The sequence below is a fragment of the Leopardus geoffroyi genome, chromosome E2 (genome assembly GCF_018350155.1).
Source record: "Leopardus geoffroyi isolate Oge1 chromosome E2, O.geoffroyi_Oge1_pat1.0, whole genome shotgun sequence".
NCBI lineage: Eukaryota > Metazoa > Chordata > Mammalia > Carnivora > Felidae > Leopardus > Leopardus geoffroyi.
In genome coordinates, this window is record NC_059335.1 from 25,543,364 (window position 1) to 25,568,490 (window position 25,127).

A 25,127-nucleotide genomic window follows, 5' to 3' on the forward strand; every position below is an offset into this window, starting at 1 on the left:
TTCCTAATTCTATAGCTGCCTGCTGGCTTTGTGACTCAAACTGGGACAGTTTACAGAGTGTCCAGATTCCAAATTATGGAAGACTTGGCAGCTTCCAACATTGCATGAATCAATTCATTATGCTGGTGGGATAATCTCTCTCTCTCTCTCTCTCTCTCTCTCATAGTCTATTGGTCCTGTTTCTCTGGAGAACAGTGAGTAATACAGTACGTTTCTGCAGTTATTGGGTCACTAACAATATTCTCTTTGCCATATATGCCATTCATCAGTGGATATCATCAATATTTTCCCTTATTGATCTTTAACACCATGCAAGAAGGTGAGTTAATTTCTACTTCTTACTTTTTGATCATGGCCTTCCACCTGGAATGTTGTGTTATTTCCCATTTTGGTTATTCCATTCCATCTTTCTGGAACTAGGTTCTCACCTATCATCTTCACAGAAACCTTCGTTGATATTAATCTTATAGCACATCTAATTTGAGTATAAAGTACTTTTCACTGTTTTTTTTAGCTATATTACAGGTATACATCTTCCTCTTTCAAATAGAGAAATTCTTAACAATAAATGTTTGTTATATAAATGGTAGTTTTTTCACTGAAAAAAACTTAGTAGTCAAAAGCCAAGACAATAATGTGCCATGTGGGTGAACATACTGTGTATGGTGACAGGAAGTGCTAATAAACAGATCTATTATCAAAACCCCTTACGTGTGTGCATGTGCACACACACACACACACACACACACACACATTTTGTAAAAGCCTTGAGATATAATTCACACACCATAGCAGTCACCCACTTACAGTGTCCTATTCAGTGGTCTTTAGTATATTCCCAGAGTTGTGTGACCACCATCATAATCACTTTTTATCACTTCTAAAAAGAAACCCTGTACCCTTTAGTGATCATGCCCTAGTCCTCCTATTTCCACCTCCAGCCCAAAGCAACCACTAATCTACTAATCATCCATTGTCTACAAACTTTTCTGAATATTTTGAGTACAGTATAGAAAAAAAAATGAAAAATGTAGACAAGAAGAAGAAAGTAAAAATCAATTGTGATCCAACCACTCAGATATTATTACCAATTTGTCACTATTACAGACTGAATGTGTTCCCCACAAAGTTCATATGTGGAAGTTCTAACCTCTATTGTTGCCATATTTGGTGATGGGGCTTCTAAGGAAAAATTAAGTTTAAATGAAGTTATAAGGGTGCAGTACAGATCTGATGGGTTTAGTGTCCTTATAAGAAGAGACATGAAAGAACTTGCTCTCTTGCTGTACGCACACAGAGGAGGTCATGTGAGCACACAAGGAGATGGAGGCCACATACAAGCCAAGAGAAGAGGCATTGGAGTAAAACCTATTTTGCTGGCACCTTGATCTTGGAATTTCCAGCCTCTAGAACTGTGAGAAGCAAATTTGTCTTGTTCAACCTGCCCAACCTGTGTATGGTCCTTTGTTATAGCAGCCTGAGTGGACTAATATACATAATTTAAAAAATGTACACATATGAAATCATGCTATACATAATTTTGTAATCTTCTTTTTGGTTAATATAATATAAACTTTTTCCATAGTATTAAATATGCTTCTACCACACAACTGTATTGTATATCACTGTAGTATAGATAGGTATATGCATAAAAACACACATCCATTCTTATTAGGACATTTAGGTTCTCCTCCACTCTATAATCCAACTCTTTTCCTCTTAAAAACACCACTGGGATGATCATCTTTACAGACATGGGGCATTATACACAAATCTTTGGCATATCTCTGATAATTTTCCTGGGATAATTGTATAGAATTAAAACTATTTTCAGGTTTAATCCTAAAGCTTTTGGAGTATATACTGAAATTATCCTTCATAAAGGTTATCAAGCATCTTTTTAGTAAACATTCACTGATCTGGAAAGTGCCAAACTCTGAACAGAAATTTGCTTTCATATATGCTCTTCCTTTATCCTCACAGCAAGATTGTGAGATGAATTTAGTTGGCCCCCACCACCTTCTTTTTTTCAGAAAAGGAAACTGAAGCTTGGGCCAGTACACCACTCAAGGTCACAAAACGAAGGGACCTTTTATGAAAGAACACGTGGCCACTAGACACTAACTCATTTAAAAAACACATTATCCTACTTTTATGGGAGATGGAAAAATCGATGAACCAGTGGATTATTTTATTTTCTGTACGAGATAACCTGTCTGTGTCTTGTTTAGCATAGTTGACAGTATTTACTCAAAATTATATAATAGTCTCTTTTATTTTGTATATAGCAAGCTAAAAATTGGGCTCCTGTACCTGTTTTTGTTTCTTTACAAGACTTCCTCTGTCAAATTTGAAGTTTCATATTATAGCAATAGGATCAAAATAAGATTTAAATGTATCATACCTATATACATATCATAAATATATGTCTACATACTATACATATATATGTCTTATAAAAGGAAATGTCTACATAATACAAATATGCATTTCCTTGTTTTCTATAAGCACAGTTACAAGAAGGAATGGTAACAATCCTTGGGCCTAATTAATATTCTGGTTGAAAATATTGTTTAATTAGGAATTCAGAACTCCTAAATACTATTATAAAAGTTAACCTGTTCTTAGCCTGAATGAATTATTTCATCTACAGAACAGCCTGACCATTTCTAGTGACATTTACCTGGTTACTGAAGGAGGGAAGGCAGACTTAGTTAGAGTGTATGGTTCTGGGCTTTACTACCTCTGTATGTTTGACATGAGGCAGTAAAAAAGAAATGCCTTTAGCTACGTTCAGCAATTACACTGCTTTTTCAAAGAATATTATAGAAGAGTGGAATTTTACTTTTAGCTTTGGCTTTATCACTAAATCCATTTCCCCTTTAGGTTTCCCATCAGAAAGGGACACACATACTCACATATACACTTCTATTTTTTTCCTCTCTTGAGTTCATAGTCATGATCTCATGGTTCTCTTGAGTTTGAGCCCTGCATTCAGCTCACTACTATCAGCACAGAGCCTGCTTCAGATTCTCTGTCCCCCCACTCTCTCTGCCCCTCCCCTGCTCACACTCTCTCTCTCAAAAATAAATAAAGCATTAAAAAATTCTGAAAAGTATTAGGTTTCTTCAAATGTACAGGCTATATTAGGAATATTTTTATTTCTCTACTACATTTTTCTGTATATTTATGTGATAGGCTCATCAGTACAGTTTAAATCATAGCTTATTAAAATTACATACAACTTCTCCAAAAGAAAGGAAGAAGTGTATTAAATGCTGCTGAGAATTCTGAATTTCAGTAATCCTGAAAAAGAAAACCAAAGCTGGAAGGATCACTATCCCAGACTTCAAGTTGTATTACAAAGCTTTAATCATCAAGACAGTATGGTACTGGTACAAAAGAGACACACAGACCAATGGTATAGAATAGAGAATCCAGAAATGGACCCACAAACTTACGGTCAACTAATCTTTGACAAAGCAGGAAAGAATATCCAATGGAATAAAGACTGTCTCTTCAGCAAATGGTATTGGGAAAACTAGACAGTGACATGCAGTAAAATGAACCTGGATGACTTCTTACACCATACACAAAAATGAACTCAAAATGGATGAAAGACTTAAATGTAAGACAGGAAACCACCAAAATCCTCAAGGAGAAAGCAGGCAAAAACCTCTTTGATCTTGGCCGCAGCAACTTCTTACTCAACACGTCTCAAGAGGCAAGGAAAACAAAAGCAAAAATGAACTATTGGGACCTCATCAAACTAAAAAGCTTCTGCACAGAGAAGGAAACAAGCAGCAAAACTAAAAGGCAACCGGAAGAATGGGAGAAGATAGTTGCAAATAACATATCAGATAAAGGGTAGTATCCAAAATCTATAAAGAACTTATCAAACTCCACACCAAAAAACAAATAATCCAGTGAAGAAATGGGCAAAAGACATGAATAGACACTTCTCCAGAGAAGACACTCAGATGGCTAACACACACATGAAAAAATGCTCAACATCACTCATCATCACTGAAATACAAATTAAAACCATAAGGAGATACCACCTCACACCAGTCAGGATGGCTAAAATGAACAACACAGGCAACAACAGATGTTGGTGAGGTTGCAGAGAAAGAGGATCTCTTTTGCACTGTTGGTGGCAATGCAAGGTGGTGCAGCCACTCTGGAAAACAGTATGGAGGTTCCTCAGAATGTTAAAAATAAACTACCCTACACCCAGCAATTGCACTACTAGGTATTTATCCAAGGGATACAGATATGCTGTTTCGAAGGGGCATATGCACCCCAATGTTTATAGCAATTCTATTGACACTAGCCAAAGTATGGAAAGAGCCCAAATGTCCATTGACAGATGAATGGATAAAGAAGATGTGGCATATATATATATATACACTGGAGTATTACTTGACAATCAAAAATAATGAATTCTTGCCATTTGCAACTATGTGGAACTGGAGGGTATTATGTTATGTGAAATTAGTCAATCAGAGAAAAATATCATATGACTTCACTCATATGAGGACTTTAAGATACAAAACAGATGAACATAAGGGAAGGGAAGAAAAAAGAATATATTTCTAATATTTAAGAAAAAATAATACAAAAACAAGGAGGGGGACAAAACATAAGAGACTCAAATACAGAGAACAAACTGAGGGTTGCTGGAGAGGTTGTGGGTAGGGGGATGGGCTAAATGGGTAAGCAGCATTAAGGAAGACACTTGTTTGGATGAGCACTGGGTGTTATACTGAATCACTGGAATCTACTCCTGAAATCACTGCAGTATATGCTAACTAACTTGGATATAAACAAACAAACAAACAAATAAATAAATAAAACATAGGTAAGTAAATAAATAAATACAATTAAAATAAAAGTATTAGTTTTCACTGCCACAGCTTCTTTTTTATGTGCTTGAGACTTTGGGAACCACCAAAAGCAAGCAGAATGGTCAGTGCTGATAGTATTTATATCTAATAAGTGGCAAAGGGCATAGCTTTTAAAAAATACTTCTCCAGATATTCCAAATGTTTTATAATAGGCTGCCTTATTTTGTAATCAGAAAAAGAAACAAGTGCTAAACCAAAACTTTACCAATATAAAAAGGAACAATGCTTTAAAATTCTCTTGCATAATCAAGAAAGTAAAAGGGTAGAATCTGATGGCATTTTTACAAATGTCACCCTGAAATTACAATTTTAAGACTCTATAATGTCAAGCTTAAGAGGTAAAAAGTACCAGTAGTCTATTAAATCATTGCAACAATGTAATTTCCACAGTGACATCAGAATCCATCCTTTATGCTTTTAGTGAGGAAAAAAAAAAAAAAAAGAAGAAAAAGAAGAAAAGAAAAAAAACACCAACTAGTCCTGAATGCTCCAAGGCAGAATTTATTATTATTACAGCAAAAGCTCACTTCCAAGAAGTGAGACAGTTTTACTTTTTATATAACAGCATATGGTTTTAAGTGAAGTAAAACATTTATCTTAAGCAGCTGCAACAACAACTGGGAAGATGTGCTAAAATAAGAGACCAAATGGAAAATGAAATTACAGGTACACAATTCCAGCCTTCTACTACTTGTGTTTTTCACCACTGTGAGCTTCTTGAAGGCAAGGACTGTTTTTTTTTTTTTTTTAATTTGTTTTAAGTTTATTTATTTATTTTGAGAATGGGGGGAGGGGCAGGGATAAAGGAAGAGAGAGAATTAGAAGCAGAACTTGAACTCACAAACTGTGGGATCATGACATGAGCAGAAATCAAGAGTTGGTCACTTAACTGACTGAGCCACCCAGGTTCCCCCTGTTTACTGGTTTTTAAGTGTCTGTTTCCCATTTCAGATGTCAGTGAATGTTTTCCTACTAACTAGCTGAACTTGGCTAACCACAGTCTAATTAGTTTCATAAGCTTTTGTAAATTATTAGTATGTATTTGTGACCATATTGTGAAATACTATTTAGATTTATTGTAACATTTTATAATACCCTTTTAAATAAACTGTTTTAAAAAGATTAATGGAATATAGATGACAGTCTATTCACAGAATTACATGAAAACTTGTAATTAAAATACTTAATGAGCTATTTGAAGTGCTGGTTATTAGTGATTAAATTAGTTTAAAACATGACTAATGGGATGTATAATTCATAACTTTTCTTTAAAATGACAATGCTTAGGATCTTTTTTTTTAAATGTTTTATTTATTCTTGATAGAGCATGAGTCAGGGAGGAGCAGAGTGAGAGAGGGACACAGAATCTGAAGCAGGCTCCAGGCTCTGAGCGGTCAGCACAGAGCCCAATGTGGGGCTTGAAGTCACAAGCAGCCAGATCATGACCTGAGCTGAAGTTGGATGGTTAACCGACTGAGCCACCCAGGTGCCCCGGGATCTTTTTTATTTTTTAAAGATTTTTTATTTTTAAGTAATTTCTACATCCAACATGGGGCTCAACCTCACAACGCTGAGATCAAGAGTTGCATGCTCTGTGGGCTGAACCAGCCAGGTGCTTCAACAATGCTTAGGATCTTAAGATTTCATGTTAAACAGGAGAGGCCAACATGGCGGAGAAGTAGGGGTATCATACTTCCTGTGTCTCTCAAACAAAGAAGGGCTGAAGCCAAAGGACTTTGAACACTGAGAGTCTGGGAGGAAAAGAGACTGAGTCTACCAGGGAGAAACCAGGACAACCTGACGGGCCATAGGTGGGTGACTGCGAACTGGAGGAGATAAAATGGGCCACAAAGGAATGGAAGGGAGGGATCCCCTTCTGCAGAGAGACAAAGGGAAGAGAAAGACTGCCTGGGGAAGTGTACGACTGTATCTGGACAAGAGAAAAAAACCTCGGACCAGGACAGAGAGGGATCCCATCTCTAACTGCAGGGCTTTCTTCAGACTGGGGCTGGCTGCACTGTTCGTGCACCTGGGGAGGAGGGGAGCCACCTCTGGGTTTGGTAGTAGGTCAGGGGCGCAGTCTGCAGCAGGAGAAACCAGTACTCTACCCTGAAGTGCTGTGGCACAGGACAAAACCAGCCAGGACCACATATTGGGAGATGTTTCCCCACTGCTGGGGCTCACAGAGAAGGAGTTGAAATCCCAGCCAAGCAATGGAGCACAGGAATGGGTGGAGAGAGACAGACAGCCTCTTGTGCACTCGTGGCACTGTGAGGGCATTTCCAAAGGAGTGATTTGGGACGCCAGGTGGTGGAGAAGAGACTGGGGTGGGGTGGGGGTTGTCATTTTTCTACCCACCACCACCAAGGCAGGGCCTCAGGGATCCACCATGGGGCCCAGAGTGGAGGCAGGACCAGCCTACACCAAACCACGTCCCTCCAAGCCAGGTAACTGCATATCTACTGGAGCGGGATACATGATGTGGAACCAGACAGACCCCTCCTCCAGACTAGTGCTGCCGCATTGCCTGGATTAATTCTAGGACAATTCTTGTTATATAGATACATTCGCCCTTCCATTTCTCTTTCTTATCTCTTCCCTCCTCTAGGCTGGGTACTCTGGTTACTGGTTTGTTTAAACAGACATATTTAATCCATTCTTTTGATACATGTTCTACACCTCCTTTCTTTCCTTTCCTTTCTCTCTCTCTGGAATAATCAAGCCAAGTAATATAGTTTCTTTGTCTGGGTAACTTTATCTTCCTTTTTCCCTGCCTCCATCCTTATTTCCCTTTTCTCAGGATTAAGCCTTTTAGACTCTCTGCCTGGTCAATGTTTATTTTTTCTCCCCCCACCCCCCTAGCCCCATCCCTCTCATTTCTCTCTCTTTGTACGTGCTCTTCCATCAGCACCGCCTCCACCCTGTTCTTTACTTGTAGGTGGTGTTTCTGGTTTTAGCTTTTGGATTGTTTTTAGTTTTTAGTTTTTGTTTGTTTGTTTGTTTGTTTTGTGTGTTTGCGTGTTTTTGTTTCCTGATGGTCTGTCTGTTTTCCTTTCCAGGGCTACTCCAAGGAACAAATCAAAGCATACCTGGTAGAGAGTCCAAAACATCACTATGAGTAGGGAAATAAAATAACCAAATTCACAACAACAGAGAGCAAGTAACACTCTCCAAAAAACACCTCCTGAAGAGCCAGGCCCTGGATAGTGTATGATCCCCCCCTTTAATATAGCAGACTCGCAGGTGCAGAGCACTTAACAAGCTTTTAACACTCCTAAGAGACAGAAAACTAGCTAAAATGATGAAACGGAAGAATTCTCCTCAAAAGAAATTCCAGGAAGAAGTGACAGCTAAAGAATTGATTAAAACAGATATAAGCAACATAACTGAACAAGAATTTAGAATAACAGTCATAACATTAATCACTGGGCTTGAAAAAAAACATGGAAGACAGCAGAGAATATATTCCTGCAGAGATCAAGGGACTAAAAAATAGTCATGATGAATTAAAAATGCTGTAAATGAGGTGCAAAATAAAATGGAGATAGCCACAGAGTGGACTGAAGAGGCAGAGGGGAGAATAGGTATTTTAGATGATAAAATTATGGAAAAAAGAGGAAGCTGAGAAAAAGAGAAATAAAAAAATCCAGGATCATGAGAATTAGAGAATTAAGTGATTCAATGAAATGGAACAATATTCATATCATAGGAATTCCAGAAGACAAAGAGAGAGAAGGCTGAAGGTGTAATTGAACAAATCATAGCTGAGAACTTCCCTGATCTGGGGAAGGAAACAGGCATGGAAATCCAAGAGGCACAGAGAACTCCCTTCAGACGTAACTTGAATCGATCTTCTGCACGACATATCAGAGTAAAACTGGCAAAATACAATGATAAAGACAAAATTCTTAAAGCAGCTGGGGATAAACAGGCTCTAACTTACAAAGGTAGACACATAATAGTAGTAGCAGACCTATCTACTGAAACTTGGCAGGCCAGAAAGGAATGGCAGGAAATCTTCAATATGATGAGCAGAAAAAAAAAAAAAAAAAAAAAAGCAGCCAAGAATCCTTTATCCAGCAAGCCTGTCATTCAGAATAGAAGGAGAGATAAGGTTTTCACAAACAAAAACTGAAGTTCATCACCACTAAACCAGTCCTACAAGAGATCCTAAGGGGGATTCTGTGAGTGAAATGTTGCAAAGACCACGAAGGACCAGAGATATCACTACAAGCATGAAACCTACAGATAACACAATGACTCTAAATCCAATTCTTTCAATAATAACACTGAATGTAAATACTAAATGCTCCAATCAAAAGAAACAGGTTATCAGAATGGATAAAAAAAAACAAGTCCTCATTTCAGACCTGAGGCCACCTTCAGACTGAAAGTGAGGAGACGGAGAACTATGTATCATGCTACTGGAAGTCAAAAGAAAGCTGGAGTAGCCATACTTACATCAGACAAACTGACTTTAAATTAAAGGCCGTAACAAGAGATGAAGAAAGGCATCATATAATGTTTACAGGGTCTATCCATCAGGAAGAGCTAACAATTATAAATGTCTATGCACTGAATTCGTCAGCACCCAAATATACAAAAAAATTAATCACAAACATAAGCAATCTTATTGGTAAGAATGTGGTAACTGTAGGGGATTTTTATACTCCATTTACAACAATGGACAGATCACCTAGACACAGGATCAATAAAGAAACAATGACCCTGAATGATACATTGGACCAGATGGACTTGACAGATATATTTAGAAGTTTTCATCCTAAAGCAGCAGAATATACCTTCTTGTCGAGTGCACATGGAACATTCTCCAAGATAGATCACATACGGGGTCACAAAACAGCCCTCAATAAGTATAAAAGGATTGAGATCATACCATGCACACTTACACATCACAATGCTATGAAACTTGAAATCAACCACAGGAAAAAGTCTGGAAAACCTCCAAGCGCATGGAGTTTAAAGAACACCCTACTAAAGAATGAATGGGTCAACCAGTAAATTAGAGGAGAAATTAAAAAATATATGGAAACAAATGAAAATGAAAACACAACAGTCCAAACCCTTTGGTGTGCAGCTAAGGCAATCCTGAGAGGAAAATACATTGCAATCCAGGCTGATCTCAAGAAACAAGAAAAATCCCAAATAGAAAATCTAACAGCACACCCAAAGGAACTAGAAGTAAAACAGCAAAGACACCCCAAACCCAGCAGAAGAGAAATAAGAAAGATCAGAGCAGAAATAAACAATATAAAAAAACAGTAGAACAGATCAATGAAACCAAGAGTTGGTTTTTTGAAAAAATAAACAAAATTGATACACTTCTAGCCAGGCTTCTCAAAGAGAAAAGACAGAGGACTCAAATAGATAAAATCACGAATGAAAATGGACTTATCACAACCCATCCCTCAGAAACACAAGAAATTACAGGGAATACTATGAAAAGTTATATGCCAACAAGCTGGAAACCTGGAAGAAATGGACAAATTCCTAAACATCCACACACTATGAAAACTCAAACAGGAAGAAATAGAAAATTTGAACAGACCCATAACGGTGAAGAAATTGAATCAGTTATCAAAAATCTCCCAACAAATAAGAGCCTGGACCAGATGGCTTCCGTGGGGAATTCTACCAGACATTTCAAGCAGAGTTAATACCTATCCTTCTCAAGTTGTTCCAAAAATAGAAATGGAAGGAAAACTTCCAGACTCATTCTATGAAGCCAACATTACTTTGATTCTCAAACCAGACAGAGACTCAGCAAAAAAGAGAACTACAGGCCAATATCCCTGATGAATATGGATGCAAAAATTCTCAACAAGACACTACCAAATAAAAATCAACAGCATAAATAATTCAAAAGAATTATTTACCATGATCAAGTAGGATTCATTACTGGGCTGCAGGGCTGGTTCAACAGTCACAAATCCATCAATGTGATACATCACATTACTAACAGAGAGGATAAGAACCATATGATCCTGTCAATAGATGCAGAAAAAGCATCTGACGAAACACAACATCCTTTCTTAATAAAAACCCTCAGGAAATTCAGAATAGAAGGAACATAGTTAAACATCATAAAAGCCTTTTATGAAAAGCTAATCACAGCTAATGTCATCCTCAGTGGGGAAAAACTGAGAGCTTTCCCCCTGAGATCAGGAACACGACAGGGATGTCCACTCTCACCACTGTTATTTAACATAGTGTTGGAAGTCCTAGCATCAGCAATCAGACAACAAAATGAAATCAAAGGCATCCAAATTGGCAAAGAGGAAGTCAAACTTTCACTTTTTGCGGATGACATGAAACTCTACACGGAAAACCCAAAAGACTCCACTAAAAGTCTGCTAGAACTGAGACATGAATTCAGCAAGGTCACAGGGTACAAAATCAATGTACAGAAATTGGTTGCATTTTTATACACCAATAGTGAAGCAACAGAAAAAGAAATAAAGAAACTGATCCCATTCACAATGGCACCAAGAACTATAAAATACCTAGGAATAAGCCTAACCAAAGATGTAAAAGATCTGTATGTTGAAAACTATAGAAACCTTATGAAGGAAACTGAAGAAGACACAATGAAATGGAAAAACCTTCCATGCTCATGGATTGGAAGAATAAATATGTTAAAATGTCAATACTACCCAAAGCAATCTACACATTCGATGCGAACCCAATCAAAATTGTACCAGCATTCTTCTCAAAGCTAGAACAAACAATCCTAAAATTTGTTTGGAACCACAGAAGACCCTGAATAGCCAAAGTAATATTGAAAGAGAAATCAAAGTGGGAGGCATCACAATCCCAGACTTTAGCCTCTACTACAAAGCTGTAATCATAAAGACAGGATGGTATTGGCACAAAAACAGACACATAGACCAATGGAATAGAAGAGAGAACCCAGAATTGGACCCAGAAATGTATGGCCAACTAATCTTTGACAAAGCAGGAAAGAGTATCCAATGGAAAAAAAGACAGTCTCTTTAACAAATGGTGCTGGGAGAACGGGACAGTGACATGCAGAAGAATGAAATTAGACCACTTTCTTACACCATTCACAAAAATAAACTCAAAATGGATGAAGGACCTGAATGTGAGACAGGACACCATCAAAACCCTAGAGGAGAAAACAGGAAAAAACCTCTTTGACCTCAGCCGCAGCAATTTCTTCCTCGACATATCTCCAAAGGAAGAGAATTAAAAGCAAAAATGAACTATTGGGACCTCATGAAGATAAAAAGCTTCTGTACTGCAAAGGAAACAATTAACAAAACTAAAAGGCAACCAACGGAATGGGAAAAGGTATTTGCAAATCAGATAAAGGGCTAGTATCCAACATCTATAAAGAACTCACGAAACTCCACACCCAAAAAACAAAGAATCCAGTGAAGAAATGGGCAGAAGACATGAAGAGACACTTTTCCAAAGAAGACATCCAGATGGCCAACAGACACATAAAAAGATGCTCAACGTCACTCATCTTCAGGGAAATACAACCACACTGAAATGCTACCTCACACTGGTCAGAGTGGCTAAAATGAACAAATCAGGAGACTGCAGATGCTGATGAGGATGTGGAGAAACAGGAACCCTCTTGCACTATTGGTGGGAATGCAAATTTGTGCAGCCATTCTGGAAAACAGTGTGGAGGTTCCTCAAAAAATTAAAAATAGATGTACCCTATGACCCAGCAATAGCACTGCTAGGAATTTACCCAAGGGATACAGGAGTGCTGATGCATAGGGGCACATATACTGCAATGTTTAGAGTAGCACTTTCAACAATAGCCAAATTTTGGAAAGACCCTAAATGTCCATCGACTGATGAATGGATAAAGAAGATGTGGTTTATACGCAGAATGGAATACTACTTGGTAATGAGAAAGAATGAAATCTGGCCATTTGCAGCAATGTGGATGGAACTGGAGGGTATTATGCTAAGTGAAATAAGTCAGAGAAAGATACCATATGTTTTCACTCATATGTGGATCTTGAGAAATTTAACAGAAGACCATGGGGGTAGGGAAGGAGAAAAAAAAAAGAGTCACAGAGAGGGAGGGAGGCCAACCATAAGAGACTGTTAAGTACTGAGAACAAACTGAGGGTTGATGGGAGGGGTAGGGGAAAGGAAAAGTGGGTGATGGGCATTGAGGAGGGTACTTGTTGGGATGAGCATGGGTGTTGTATGGAAACCAATTTGACAAATTATAGTAAGAAAAAGATTTCATGTTAAAACACATTATATGTTACAAGTCATGTATTCTTAAAGTATATTTAAGAATGCATATTTAGGGGCGCCTGGGTGGCTCAGTCGGTTAAGCCTCCGACTTCAGCTCAGGTCACGATTGAGTTCGAGCCCCGCGTCGGGCTCTGGGCTAATGGCTCAGAGCCTGGAGCCTGCTTCCGATTCTGTGTCTCCCTCTCTCTCTGCCCCTCCCCTGTTCATGCTCTGTCTCTCTCTGTCTCAAAAATAAATAAACGTTAAAAAAATTTTTTTAATAAAAAAATTAAAAAAAAGAATGTATATTTAAAGAATTTATATTCAAAGTATAGCTTAGTGAATCTAGTGATAGTCCAGTGACAGTATAGCTTATTTAAAGTTTACGTTAGCTGCTTCACACAAATGTCAAAACCAAAAAGCAGCAATAATCATGCATAAATACTGTAACACTAAACCACTGTGTAGGCTGGGAGAAGGATGAGTAGCAAAAAGTCAAAGCTATAAAGGTCAATACTGTATAATGGTTTTAGTAGCATTTAAAATGAAAAATCCTTGCCTGGATTATAGATGACTCCTCATATTTATTCTCTGAAAAGGTCTTTCATTTTTGTTTCTTTAAGACATGTGAATACAAAGCAAATATCATAATCAAATATCATGTGTGAAATAAAGGCTCCCCTCCCAGCTATTCCTGTTATTTAGACATTATTTGAGACATTTTGTGGAAAAATTTTTATGTTTAATTACCTTTCATTTGTTTAATTAAAAAATCATATGCTCATTGTAAAGAATTTAGATACAGAAAGTAAAAAATGACTAATCTTTCAAGTAATTTTGATCTTGTTCTCTACATGTGGAAACAGTTATTAAATGTGGTAGGCATATGTTTTATACACATATAACTTTATACACGTATTTTTATACACATATAAAATTATTAAAATTTATGCTAAATTCAGGAGAGGTCTGACATTTAAAAACATATTTGGTTCTAGGTAAATATGTCTGAAAAACTTTTAGCAAATAATTTAATATGCAAAACATATATTTACCTTCCTTAATTCCCTAAATATCACTACCATGATTAAGTAAATCTGAAAATAAAAGTGTTCAGTGATCAATGACAGCTATTTTGAGGAATTTCTAAAGGGTTTTAAATAGGTAAATAATATTGAGAAAATAGGCAATTAATGCTGACCAGGTCAGAGAGTCAATAGGGCACTGGAGGATGGACTCTCTAGTAGATCAATGAGAGATCTTGACTCAGAGCTGTGAAAGAGAACAAGGGCAAGCCGTGATGGGGGCGGGTAATGAGAAGGAGACAAAGGACCCCTGGAACTGTGTGGCTCACACAGGGAATAAGTGTATCTGTTACCTGGAGGTTCCTACTAGCTAATGAAAGTGGGGGATTTGCTGGTTCTCCTAGACAGTGTTCTAAATAATTTTAGAGTGTTGCCAAAAAAAAGAAACCTCTGAAACCACTTGGTGAAATGACACAAAAGGCTCAGGAAAGCAGCTGTGCCTCCCTGTAACTCCCCTTCTTTTCTCCCACTGGAAAGCACAACTCTGTTCAGACTCAAAGAATCTGATGATCTCCCAGGTTGAGGACAGAGGAATGAGTAAGTCAGAGACTCTTATAGTGTCCCTTGCTAGTGATTCTCACAGACGTGGGTGCAGTTCACCACCAATGCATCACTTGTGCTATGTTATTTGAGGACCCTGAAGACACCATCTTGTTCAAAATATTTGTTCCACTTCAGGTGCCTGCTCCCAGCTTTAGAGCCCCAAGGAGCTCCTGCATGGGGAGAGGAGAAAGGGAGTAGTGGCAATCGTCTGCTGGCCAGAATTGTATGTGACACATATGCTTTTCCTACCATATTACCTACCAACACTAATTCTTTCTAGAAATATAGGCAAAGGCATAGAAAAGTTATCAGACACAAGAAGAAAAACAACAGCTTAAGAGAAGGAAAGCCAAAGTGAGAAATCATGTAAATGATCATATACATGATATAAATGATCCCTACCTAAGCAAGGAAAAGGAGAGAATTCAAAGATTACCATACTATCTGCAAGAAGTAAACAGCACAATGTTTATAAAATTCTATATTAGCAAAATTAGTGTTGATATGTAAAAGCAAGAGAAAAAATATTTTAAGACATAATAGTACTCAGAAAATATATTAACCTATGTACAACTTTCTGAAAATCATCCGAGGCAGTACTCTATCAAAAGAGATAGGAATTCATGGGGTGCCTGGGTGGCTCAGTTGGTTGAGCGTCCGACTTTAGTTAAGGTCATGATCTCACGGTTCATGAGTTCGAGCCCCGCGTTGGGCTCTGTGCTGACAGCTTGGAGCCTGGAGCCTGCTTCAGATTCTGTGTCTCCCTCTCTCTGCCCCTTCCCCACTCATGCTCTGTCTCTCAAAGATAAATAAACATTAAAAAAAAATTAAAAAAAAAAAAGAGATAGGAATTCAAAAAAAGTAAGGGCAAGGGGTGGCATATAAGTAAAATGGTAGCAATAAAGCTGGTAAAACTTGTTAAGTTTAAATAATCATTGATAACATGGTTTTGAATTATTAAGAATTTGCAAAACAGAAGGCACAAAATTAAAACTGAATTAATCACCAGAAAAACACTTCCATATTATTTCAACAGAATCTTGAAACAAGCAGGGAAGTAAAACCTTTCTAAATGTGTCATGTCACTTGGGAAGTAAAAGTAAACACACTGTTAAAATTATAAAAGTGTGAGGGAAACAGGGTCAGATATTTGTTAGAAATTGGAGTTAAGTCCTGGTAGCACTGAATTAGAATGCAGAACCTTCCAGTGCAGCTGACAAAAGAGGAAAAAGAGCTAGGAATCAATTCTGATTCAAGGGAGTTTTACCTTTCTCTTGCCAATTTCTTGAATGTCCTTAACTGAAAAACAGTGACTTTTAGCACAGGCTAGTTTGAACTTTAGAGTAACAGTACAATTTTAGAGCAAAATCAATGGTGGACATTGTAGACAGCTTTGAAAGGATAATTATATACTAGTAAGTGTCTGACTTAAGGCCAAAAACTAATAATCAAAGGAAAGAGTGGAAGGGCATTCCAAAACAACTAGAAGGTTATTTTTCCCAAATGATTGCTTCAAATTGGTACCTCATTTCCCATGACCTTTTTGTAAAGTATGTTATTAATATTTATGTTAATATCTTTCATGTAAAGTTACCTTGTTTTCTAAAACTAAAACCTCCTGCACCAACTTGGCTCTGGGCCTGAGCTTGGAGATGTGTGGAGAAAACTTTCTTCAGGATACTGTTAATTAGATGCCAGTGCTATCCAGTGGTCCCCCCATCCCGACTCAGGCTAGGAAGTCACAGGCCACAGATTCTCAAGAGACTTTTAGGTATTTAAACTGTCTACATGGAATTTTTCAAATTATACAAAATTAGAAATACACGAAGGACCCCACTCACACTTCACACAAGTTCAGTGGTCAACAACACATAGCCAATCTTGTTAAATCTACCCTCCATTTCCTACTTCCCTGGATTACTTTAAAGAAACACCTCAACCATGTCATTCCATTTTCATGTAGTTTGTTTCATTATTTAATTGTTTAAATAAGTTTACTTTTTCCTGAGCAGTACCATCATGTATTCATGTATTCTGTTACTGTATTTGTGGTCTACTCTAAAGATAAAAACTGCAAAGATTTCATCAGGACTAATTGTTTTGTTATTCAACAGATATTTCTCCAGGGCCTGCTATACATCAGACATTAGTATCAACAGAAGTAAACTATGCACATTCGACTTCATACAGAATAAATATTCTGGCAACTATATTGACTCATAAAAGAAGTGTGTGTTCCTTTATGAGGAGGTGAGCTTTACTGCAAGGCATTCAAGCAGATGCTGGCTGAGGTGTTATGTTAGGGTGGACTTGGGCAAGATGCCTTCTAAGGCCTTTCCCATATCTAAGATTCTGATTGTTCTGTAATTTCTAAAAATGTAAATAAACAAATACAAAGGAAGGACTGAAGATCCTACATTATATGTATGTATTTTCCACATGGACAATTTCCAAATGATCAATATAAAAAAAAAATGTGAGACCGGTTTTTGCTTCATATGAGAAACTGCCTCCTTTCTTTAGCATTATTATTATTATTATTATTATTATTATTATTATTATTATTTTATTATCATTATTATTATTATGAGTAGGGATCTGGATCCCTTATCACTGTAGGAAAATCTTATGCTCTGATTTAACTTTATTTCACTGACAACCTCTGCTCTAGGAAAGAGTCTACAGGCATCAGCAAGGGAAGCAACAGCATCACATGCCCTCACACTAACTCAGATTTGGGAGTATATCACAAAAACTCAATCATATTTTTTTCAAGAGCACAAAACAAGTAATTTTTAGTAGAAAAGTAGTTTTAAGGCTTGAATAAAACAACCTGCTGAATGCAAGGGTGAACTTGATTTGTCCTAACCATATACAAATTAATACCCCTTTCACTGGAATTTTTCCTTACTACTCAATGAGTAACATCTATTGTAGAAACCATTAATTTTCAATCCATACAGACACACAAAAACACTTCAAATTCAGATGAACTAAGCAATAAATCTGTGGTTTTTTGGAAACTGTAAACTTGAGAAAATAGTTTCTTCAAAGTACACTGGCAAAACTCAAATCAAGGACACAAATAGTACAGCTATTTCATTACACAGAAAAAAAAAGAGAATTATTACTGTGAGTTTCAATATAAATTTTTGAGACAAATAACATTTATTCTAGGTTGGAATAAAAAGATGATTTTCACAGCATCCCATTAAGGTCATGAGAGAGAACCTCTCTCTTACTCATTGCATGATGTTCTTTCTGTACATTTTTCGTTTATAAGCCTGGGAAATTAAGTATTTCTAGTCACAGAGAATCCTAAAAGATAGGTAGATGTGAGAACTTAAGCCAGGGCAGAGTAACTAGCTCACTAAGATTAAATATTCTCTTTTCAAGAAATGAACTATTGACTAGCTATAGCTCTGACATCAGAGAACAGGTAAAGGTGCAAATATGTCCTTGAAATGGAGTTTCATCTTTTGGTAGAATGCTTCCTAGAGACAGAACATGGGCCTGAGGCATCAGGCATTAGGCCCTAGCACCATTGGGTACTAGGGGGAATACTTTTATTGTCTTAAAAAATTTTTTTTTCACGTTTATTTATTTTTGAGAGAGAGAGAGAGTGAGAGCGCACTTGAGTGGGGAAGGAGCAGAGAGAGGGGAAGACACAGAATTCAAAGCATCTCTAGGCTCTGAGCTGTCAGCACAGAGCCCATCGCAAACCCACAAGCTGTGAGATCATGACCTGAGCCAAAGTTAGACGCTTAACCAACTGAGCCACCCAGTTGTCCCTCTGAGCCACTCAGGTGCCCCAAGAGGGAATACTTTTATGTTATGTTATGTTATGTTATGTTATGTTATGTTATGTTATGTTATGTTAATTTTATTTTTAATATTTTTTAAATTTACATCCAAATTAGTTAGCATATAGTATAACAAGAATCTCAGGAGTAGGTTCCTTAATGCCCCTTACCCATTTAGCCCATCCAACATCCCACAACCCCTCCAGTAACCCTCTGTTTGTTCTCCATATTTAAAAGTCTCTTATGTTTTGTCCCCCTCCCTATTTTTATATTATTTTTGTTCCCTTTCCTTTATGTTCATCTGTTCTGTGTCTTAAAGTCCTCATATGAGTGAAGTCATATGATATTTGTCTTTCTCTGACTAATTTTGCTTAGCATAATACCCTTTAGTTCATCCACGTAGTTGCAAATAGCAAGATTTCATTCTTTTTGATTGCTGAGTAATACTCCATCTTATATATACATTCAATACATCTTCCTTATCCATTCATCCATCGATGGACATTTGGGCTCTTTCCATACTTTGGCTATTGTTGATAGTGCTGCTATAAACACTGAGGTGCATGTGCCCCTTCAAAACAGCATACCTATATCCCTTGGATAAATAACTGGTAGTGCAATTGCTGGGTCATAGGGTAGTTCTTTAATTTTTTGAGGAACCTCCATCCTGTTTTCCAGAGTGGCTGCACCAGTTTGCATTCCCACCAGCAATGCAAAGGAGATCCTCTTTCTCCACATCCTTGCCAACATCTGTTGTTGCTGGAGTTGTTAATGTTAGCCATTCTGACAGGTGTCAGGTGGTATCTCATTGTGGTTTTAATTTGTATTTCACTGATGATGAGTAATGTTGAGCATTTTTTCATGTGCCAGTTGGCCATCTGGATGTCTTCTTTGGAGAAGTGTCTATTCATGCCTTTTGCCCATTTCTTCACTGGATTATTTGTTTTTTGGGTGTGGAGTTTGGTAATTTCTTTATAGATTTTGGATACTAACCCTTTATCTGATATGTTGTTTGCAACTATCTTCTCCCATTCTTCCGGTTGCCTTTTAGTTTTGCTGCTTGTTTCCTTCTCTGTGCAAAAGCTTTTTAGTTTGATGAGGTCCCAGTAGTTTGTTTTTGCTTTTGTTTCCCTTACCTCTGGAGATGTGTTGAGTAAGAAGTTGCTATGGCCAAGATCAAAGAGGTTTTTGCCTGCTTTCTCCTTGAGGATTTTGATGGCTTCCTGTCTTCTGTTTAGGTCTTTCATCCATTTTGAGTTTATTTTTGTGTATGGTGTAAGAAAGTGGTCCAGGTTCATTCTTCTGCATGTTGCTGTCCAGTTTTCCCAGCACCACTTCTGAAGAGACTGTCTTTATTCCATTGGATATTCTTTCCTGCTTTGTCAAAGATTAGTTGGCCATATGTTTGTGGGTCCATTTCTGGGTTCTCTATTCTGTTCCATTGATCTGAGTGTCTGTTTTTGTGCCAAGAGGGAATACTTTTAAATTAAGATAGCCAGGGACGTCTGGGTGGCTCAAGTTGGTAAAATGTCCAACTCTTAGTTTTGGCTCAGATTATGATCTCATGGTTTGTGAGTTCAGGCTCCACATCCGGCTCTTCACTGACAATGTGGAGCCTGCTTGGGATTCTCTCTCTCATCCTCTCTCTTCCCCTCCCCCATTCGTACTTTCTCTCTCTCAAAAAAAAAATTAAAAAAATAATTCAGATAGACAATTCATGCCTTGAAAAGTAGCTGGCCAATTGTTTAACATAAATTTCCTAAATGCCTCCTATAAGCCAGGCCCTGTGTAAGGCACTGGGGAATCAAAGACAAATAAGACACAGATACTACTTTCAAGTCGTTTCGACTACCATAGCATGCTATGAGAAAAAGATGGTAAGCAAGTGACCTAAATAAATTTAGATTTCAGAGTGCTTCTCAAATAGCCTGGAATAGATGGGAGTTGGGGGTGGAGAGGAGATTATGTTATATTAAAATAAATGGGGGGGCGCCTGGGTGGCTCAGTCGGTTAAGCATCCGACTTCAGCTTAGGTCACGATCTCGCGGTCCGTGAGTTCGAACCCCGCGTCGGGCTCTGGGCTGATGGCTCAGAGCCTGGAGCCTACTTCCGATTCTGTGTCTCCCTCTCTCTGCCCCTCCCCCGTTCATGCTCTGTCTCTCTCTGTCTCAAAAATAAATAAACGTTAAAAAAATTAAAAAAAAATAAAATAAATGGGGACTAGGAGTATGCTGTCATTGACAAATGATAATTCTAGGGCACAGAACAGATATTTTAAGATGTATGCTTTTGTTGAATCTCCCCTTGGCAACCAGAGTCTGCATTAGTTGATGGCTGTACTAGACTTAGTTATGTATCTGTAGGGGACCAAATTCTAAACTCTTACTTTAACAGTGCTTGTTTCAATTTAATTGATTGAAAACGAGTTATTCTAATTACATATACATTTAGTGTCAGCAAAAATTTTAAGGATTCCTTGCCTTTTTATCTAGAGGATTAAAGTTGAAGGAAAATCGCTGAAAAAAAACACTTTATGTAAGTTAATAACATGACAACATACAACATAATTTAAATTTTTTTAGCTCTAAGATAGCCAAATAATATTCCCTTCAAAATGGCAAATGAGAGCATACAGTCACATGGATAAAAAGTATAGAAATGGGTAGACTCATATATCCATATTCTGAGACTGCAGTAGTAATGAAGACGGGAGTCACTCTTAGTTCATTCAAATAAGAATGAATTTGCTGATTAAAAAGGAAAATTATATTTTCTGTCATTTTCATTTCTCAAAATAAATTTCCCAATATTCATTCATTACTCTGTTGCTTTTCTGTGTTTAGCTACTTATGCCCATTTTAAAACTGTAATAAATATTTATATGAAGTATGTGTCACTTCATTAACAAATGACTGCTCTTGATGGCTATCTTAGTGTTGACTATAATAGTAACACAAAAACAGTAATTTCCAATAGCAATTCATGATAAAACTCTCAGAAAACTAGAAATAGGGTTAACTTCCTTAACACAATAGAGAGCATCTATAAAACCCAATAGCTAATAATATCATAATTAATGGTGAAAGAAGGAATGCTTTCCCCCAAGATCAGAAGCAAGGCAAGGATGTCCACTCCCACCAATCTTTTCAACATAGTAATGGAAATTTTAGCCCGGAAAAGAAAAACAAAAAAGGCATAGATTGGAAAGAAGAAATAGAACTGTCTCTCTCTGGGGTGCCTGGATGGCTCAGTTGGCTAAGCATCCAACTTCGGCTCACATGATGATCTTGTGGTTTATGAGTTTGAGCCCCAGGTTAGGCTCTGTGCTGACAGCTCAGAGCCTGGAGCCTGCATCCAATTCTGTGTTTCCCTCTCTCTGCCCCTCCCCTGCTTGCATCTGTCTCTGTCTCAAAAAATAAACACACGCACAAAAAAAAAAAAAAAAAAAAAAAAAAAGACTCTCTTTGTAGATAACATAATTGTCTATGTAGAAAATCCTATTGAATCTTAAGAAAACCTCCTAGAGGGGCGCCTGGGTGGCGCAGTCGGTTAAGCGTCCGACTTCAGCCAGGTCACGATCTCGCGGTCCGTGAGTTCGAGCCCCGCGTCAGGCTCTGGGCTGATGGCTCAGAGCCTGGAGCCTGTTTCCGATTCTGTATCTCCCTCTCTCTCTCTCTGCACCCCCCCCCCCCCCGTTCATGCTCTGTCTCTCTCTCTCCCAAAAATAAATAAACGTTGAAAAAAAAATTAAAAAAAAAAAAAAGAAAACCTCCTAGAGTCAATAAAGAAGTTGAGCAAGATTGCAGTATACAAGATTAACACACAAAAAAATCAATTGTATTTCTAATTACTAAAAACAAACATGTGGAAACCAAACTTAAAAACACAACATTTATAATCACCTAAAAAATGTAAAAGATCTCTGGTGAACATACGTGTCAGCTGGAGGAGATGGTTAGCATGGTTGGGAACAGGTAACAATGAACAAATAAATAAATATGTAGAGGAAAGTGGGAGCCGGGTTTCTCACTGCTAGAGAAGATATATACAGACAGAAAAGATTAGAAAGAAGTCTTGACATGCTGTGTTGGATCAGAAATGGAAGTAATGGCATAAGTTCATGGTTTTATAGTAAGTGAAGGTGATGTATACACATATATACATACACACATATAGTTATAGATATGTATATTTGTGTGTTGAGTATATAAAGCCGTATCTGTATTTCCTGCTCTGTCCATTGAGAGAAGCTAGAAGAAATGACAACTCAGAAACAACCAGCACACTGAAAATTTAGAACATGGCTTTTAAATACCATCTTTTACAAAAGGAAATGGGGATCCTTGGGGAGAGAGAAGATTCTAGACTTAGGGCAAGGGAAGAATAAGATGAGTCTGGAATATCTGTCTATCCCAGAGAACATGTAAAATAGATATAGGAGCCAGCCTGAAGGAGCTCCTACTGCTTCTATTGGGAATACTTTGAACATTAAAGGAAATGATTTTATTTATTGAATGTAATATGAATACATAGATGTATACTGATAAATGAATACATAAATACATGGGAGAGAAGCAAAAGATCTTCCTTACAGTAGAATGCCAACTATAAATGTGGAAAGAATGTTGGAAATAGAGAATTACTCTTTGACAACTATCTTAGAGAAGGCAATCACAAAGAGGGAAAAGAGTGAATTTAAGGTGGAGAGTCCTGGTGGTCACTAAGATGATCAGAAGCTCAAGGTAAACATTTTGGTGGTGAGATAGACTAACATCATGTGCTTCCTGATATAATGCACTGAGAAATGCACAGCACTGGTTATGCAATTCTATGCAGTGGAATTTCTGCAAAGAATGTATGACCTGAGTGGAAAGAGAAGAAACAGGGTTATGGTACAGAAGAAGGCCTGTATTCTTTAAAACTGATAAGGACCTAAAAAAGGAATTATTCCATATTGAAGAAGTCTGCAAAGATGTGACAATTAAAGAGGAATTCCTTTATAGAATCCTGAAACAGAAAAAAAAATCATTGTTAGGACAACTGGAAAAATTTGAAGAGTTGTATGTGTAACACACATAGGGGTGTGTCCTTATTCTTTGGAAAATTTGAGTTGACAGACAGAATACAAAAATAAATGTTAATAATTAATAATAAAACATATGAAACAAATACTCACCAATGACTTTAACAAAATAAGCATCTGCTTCAAAGTTATTTTTTAGTGTATGGATGGAAAAATCATTCTTTGTATATCCTTTACTTAGTACTACAATGTCCAAGATTCCCTGGAAAAAACATAAACAAAAGTCATAAGAACAAACCAGCAGACTGAAAAACTAATGAAAATACATGCATGTTTATCATGTAAGTTTAAACCTTATTTATTCAACTTGATGTTTAAAATAAAAATATTATTAAAAGTATAAATCCTTAGAGAGGGGCAAACCAAGAAACATACTCTTAACTATAGAGGACAAACTGATGGTTACCAGAGGGGAGGTTGGTGGGGTAATGGGGGAAATAGGTGATGGGGATTAAGGAGGGCACTTGTGATGAGCACCAGGTGATATATGGAAGTGCTGAATTACTATAGGGTACATTTGAAATTAATATTATACTCTTTGTTAACTAACTGGAGTTTAAATAAAAACCTAAAAAAAGAAAGACCTTGGCACAATACCCTCCAGTTCAATCCACGTTGCTGCTAATGGCAAGATTTCATTCCTTCTCATTGCCAAGTAGTATTCCATTGTATATATAAACCACATCTTTATCCATTCATCAGTTGATGGGCATTTGTGCTCTTTCCATATTTGGCTTTTGCTCATTGGCGTCCATGTGCCCCTATGAATCAGTACTCCTGTATTCTTTAGATAAATTCCTAGTAGTGCTATTGCTGGGTTGTAGGGTAATTCTATTTTTAATATTTTGAGGAACCTTCACACTGTTTTCCAGAGTGGCTGCACCAGTTTGCTTTCCCACCAAGAGTGCAAGAGGGTTCCCGTTCCTCGACATCCTTGCCAGCATCTGTTTTTTCCTGAGTTGTTAATTTTAGCCACTCTGACCAGTGTGAGGTGATATCTTGATGTGGTTAAGTAAAATAAGTCAGTCAGAGAAAGCCAGATAACATCTGTTTTCACTCATATGCAGAATTTGAGAAATGTAACAGAAGACCATGGAGGAAGGGAAGGGGAAAAAACTAGTTTCAAACAGAGAGGAAGGCAAACCATAAGACACTCTTAAATACAGAGAACAAACTGAGGGTTGATTGGTAGGGGGTAGGGGTAGGGGAGAGGGGAAAATGGGTGATGGGCATTGAGGAGGACACTTGTTGGGATGAGCACTTGGTGTCGTATGTAAGTGATGAATCATGGGACTCTACTCCCAAAGCCAAGAGCACATTGTTTACACTGTATGCTAGCTAACTTGACAATAAATTATAAAAAAAAAAAAAAAAAAAAAATCCCCGTGTTAAAAAAACCAAAACAAAACCTTGGAAATAGTAAAATATAAACAAAATGAAAAAAATCTGTAATTTTAAT

The 25,127-nt window shown here is 37.3% G+C and overlaps 1 protein-coding gene across 2 annotated transcripts in view; it reads right to left on the reverse strand.

Annotated features, from left to right (window-relative positions):
* Window positions 1-25,127, reverse strand: part of ITFG1 (integrin alpha FG-GAP repeat containing 1) — a 347,243-nt gene that overhangs the window by 100,768 nt on the left and 221,348 nt on the right. For both annotated transcript variants that reach the window (XM_045442649.1, XM_045442650.1), the window contains one exon: window positions 23,762-23,870. In XM_045442649.1, coding sequence (XP_045298605.1) covers window positions 23,762-23,870 — 109 coding nt within the window. The remainder of the gene's footprint in view (window positions 1-23,761; window positions 23,871-25,127) is intronic.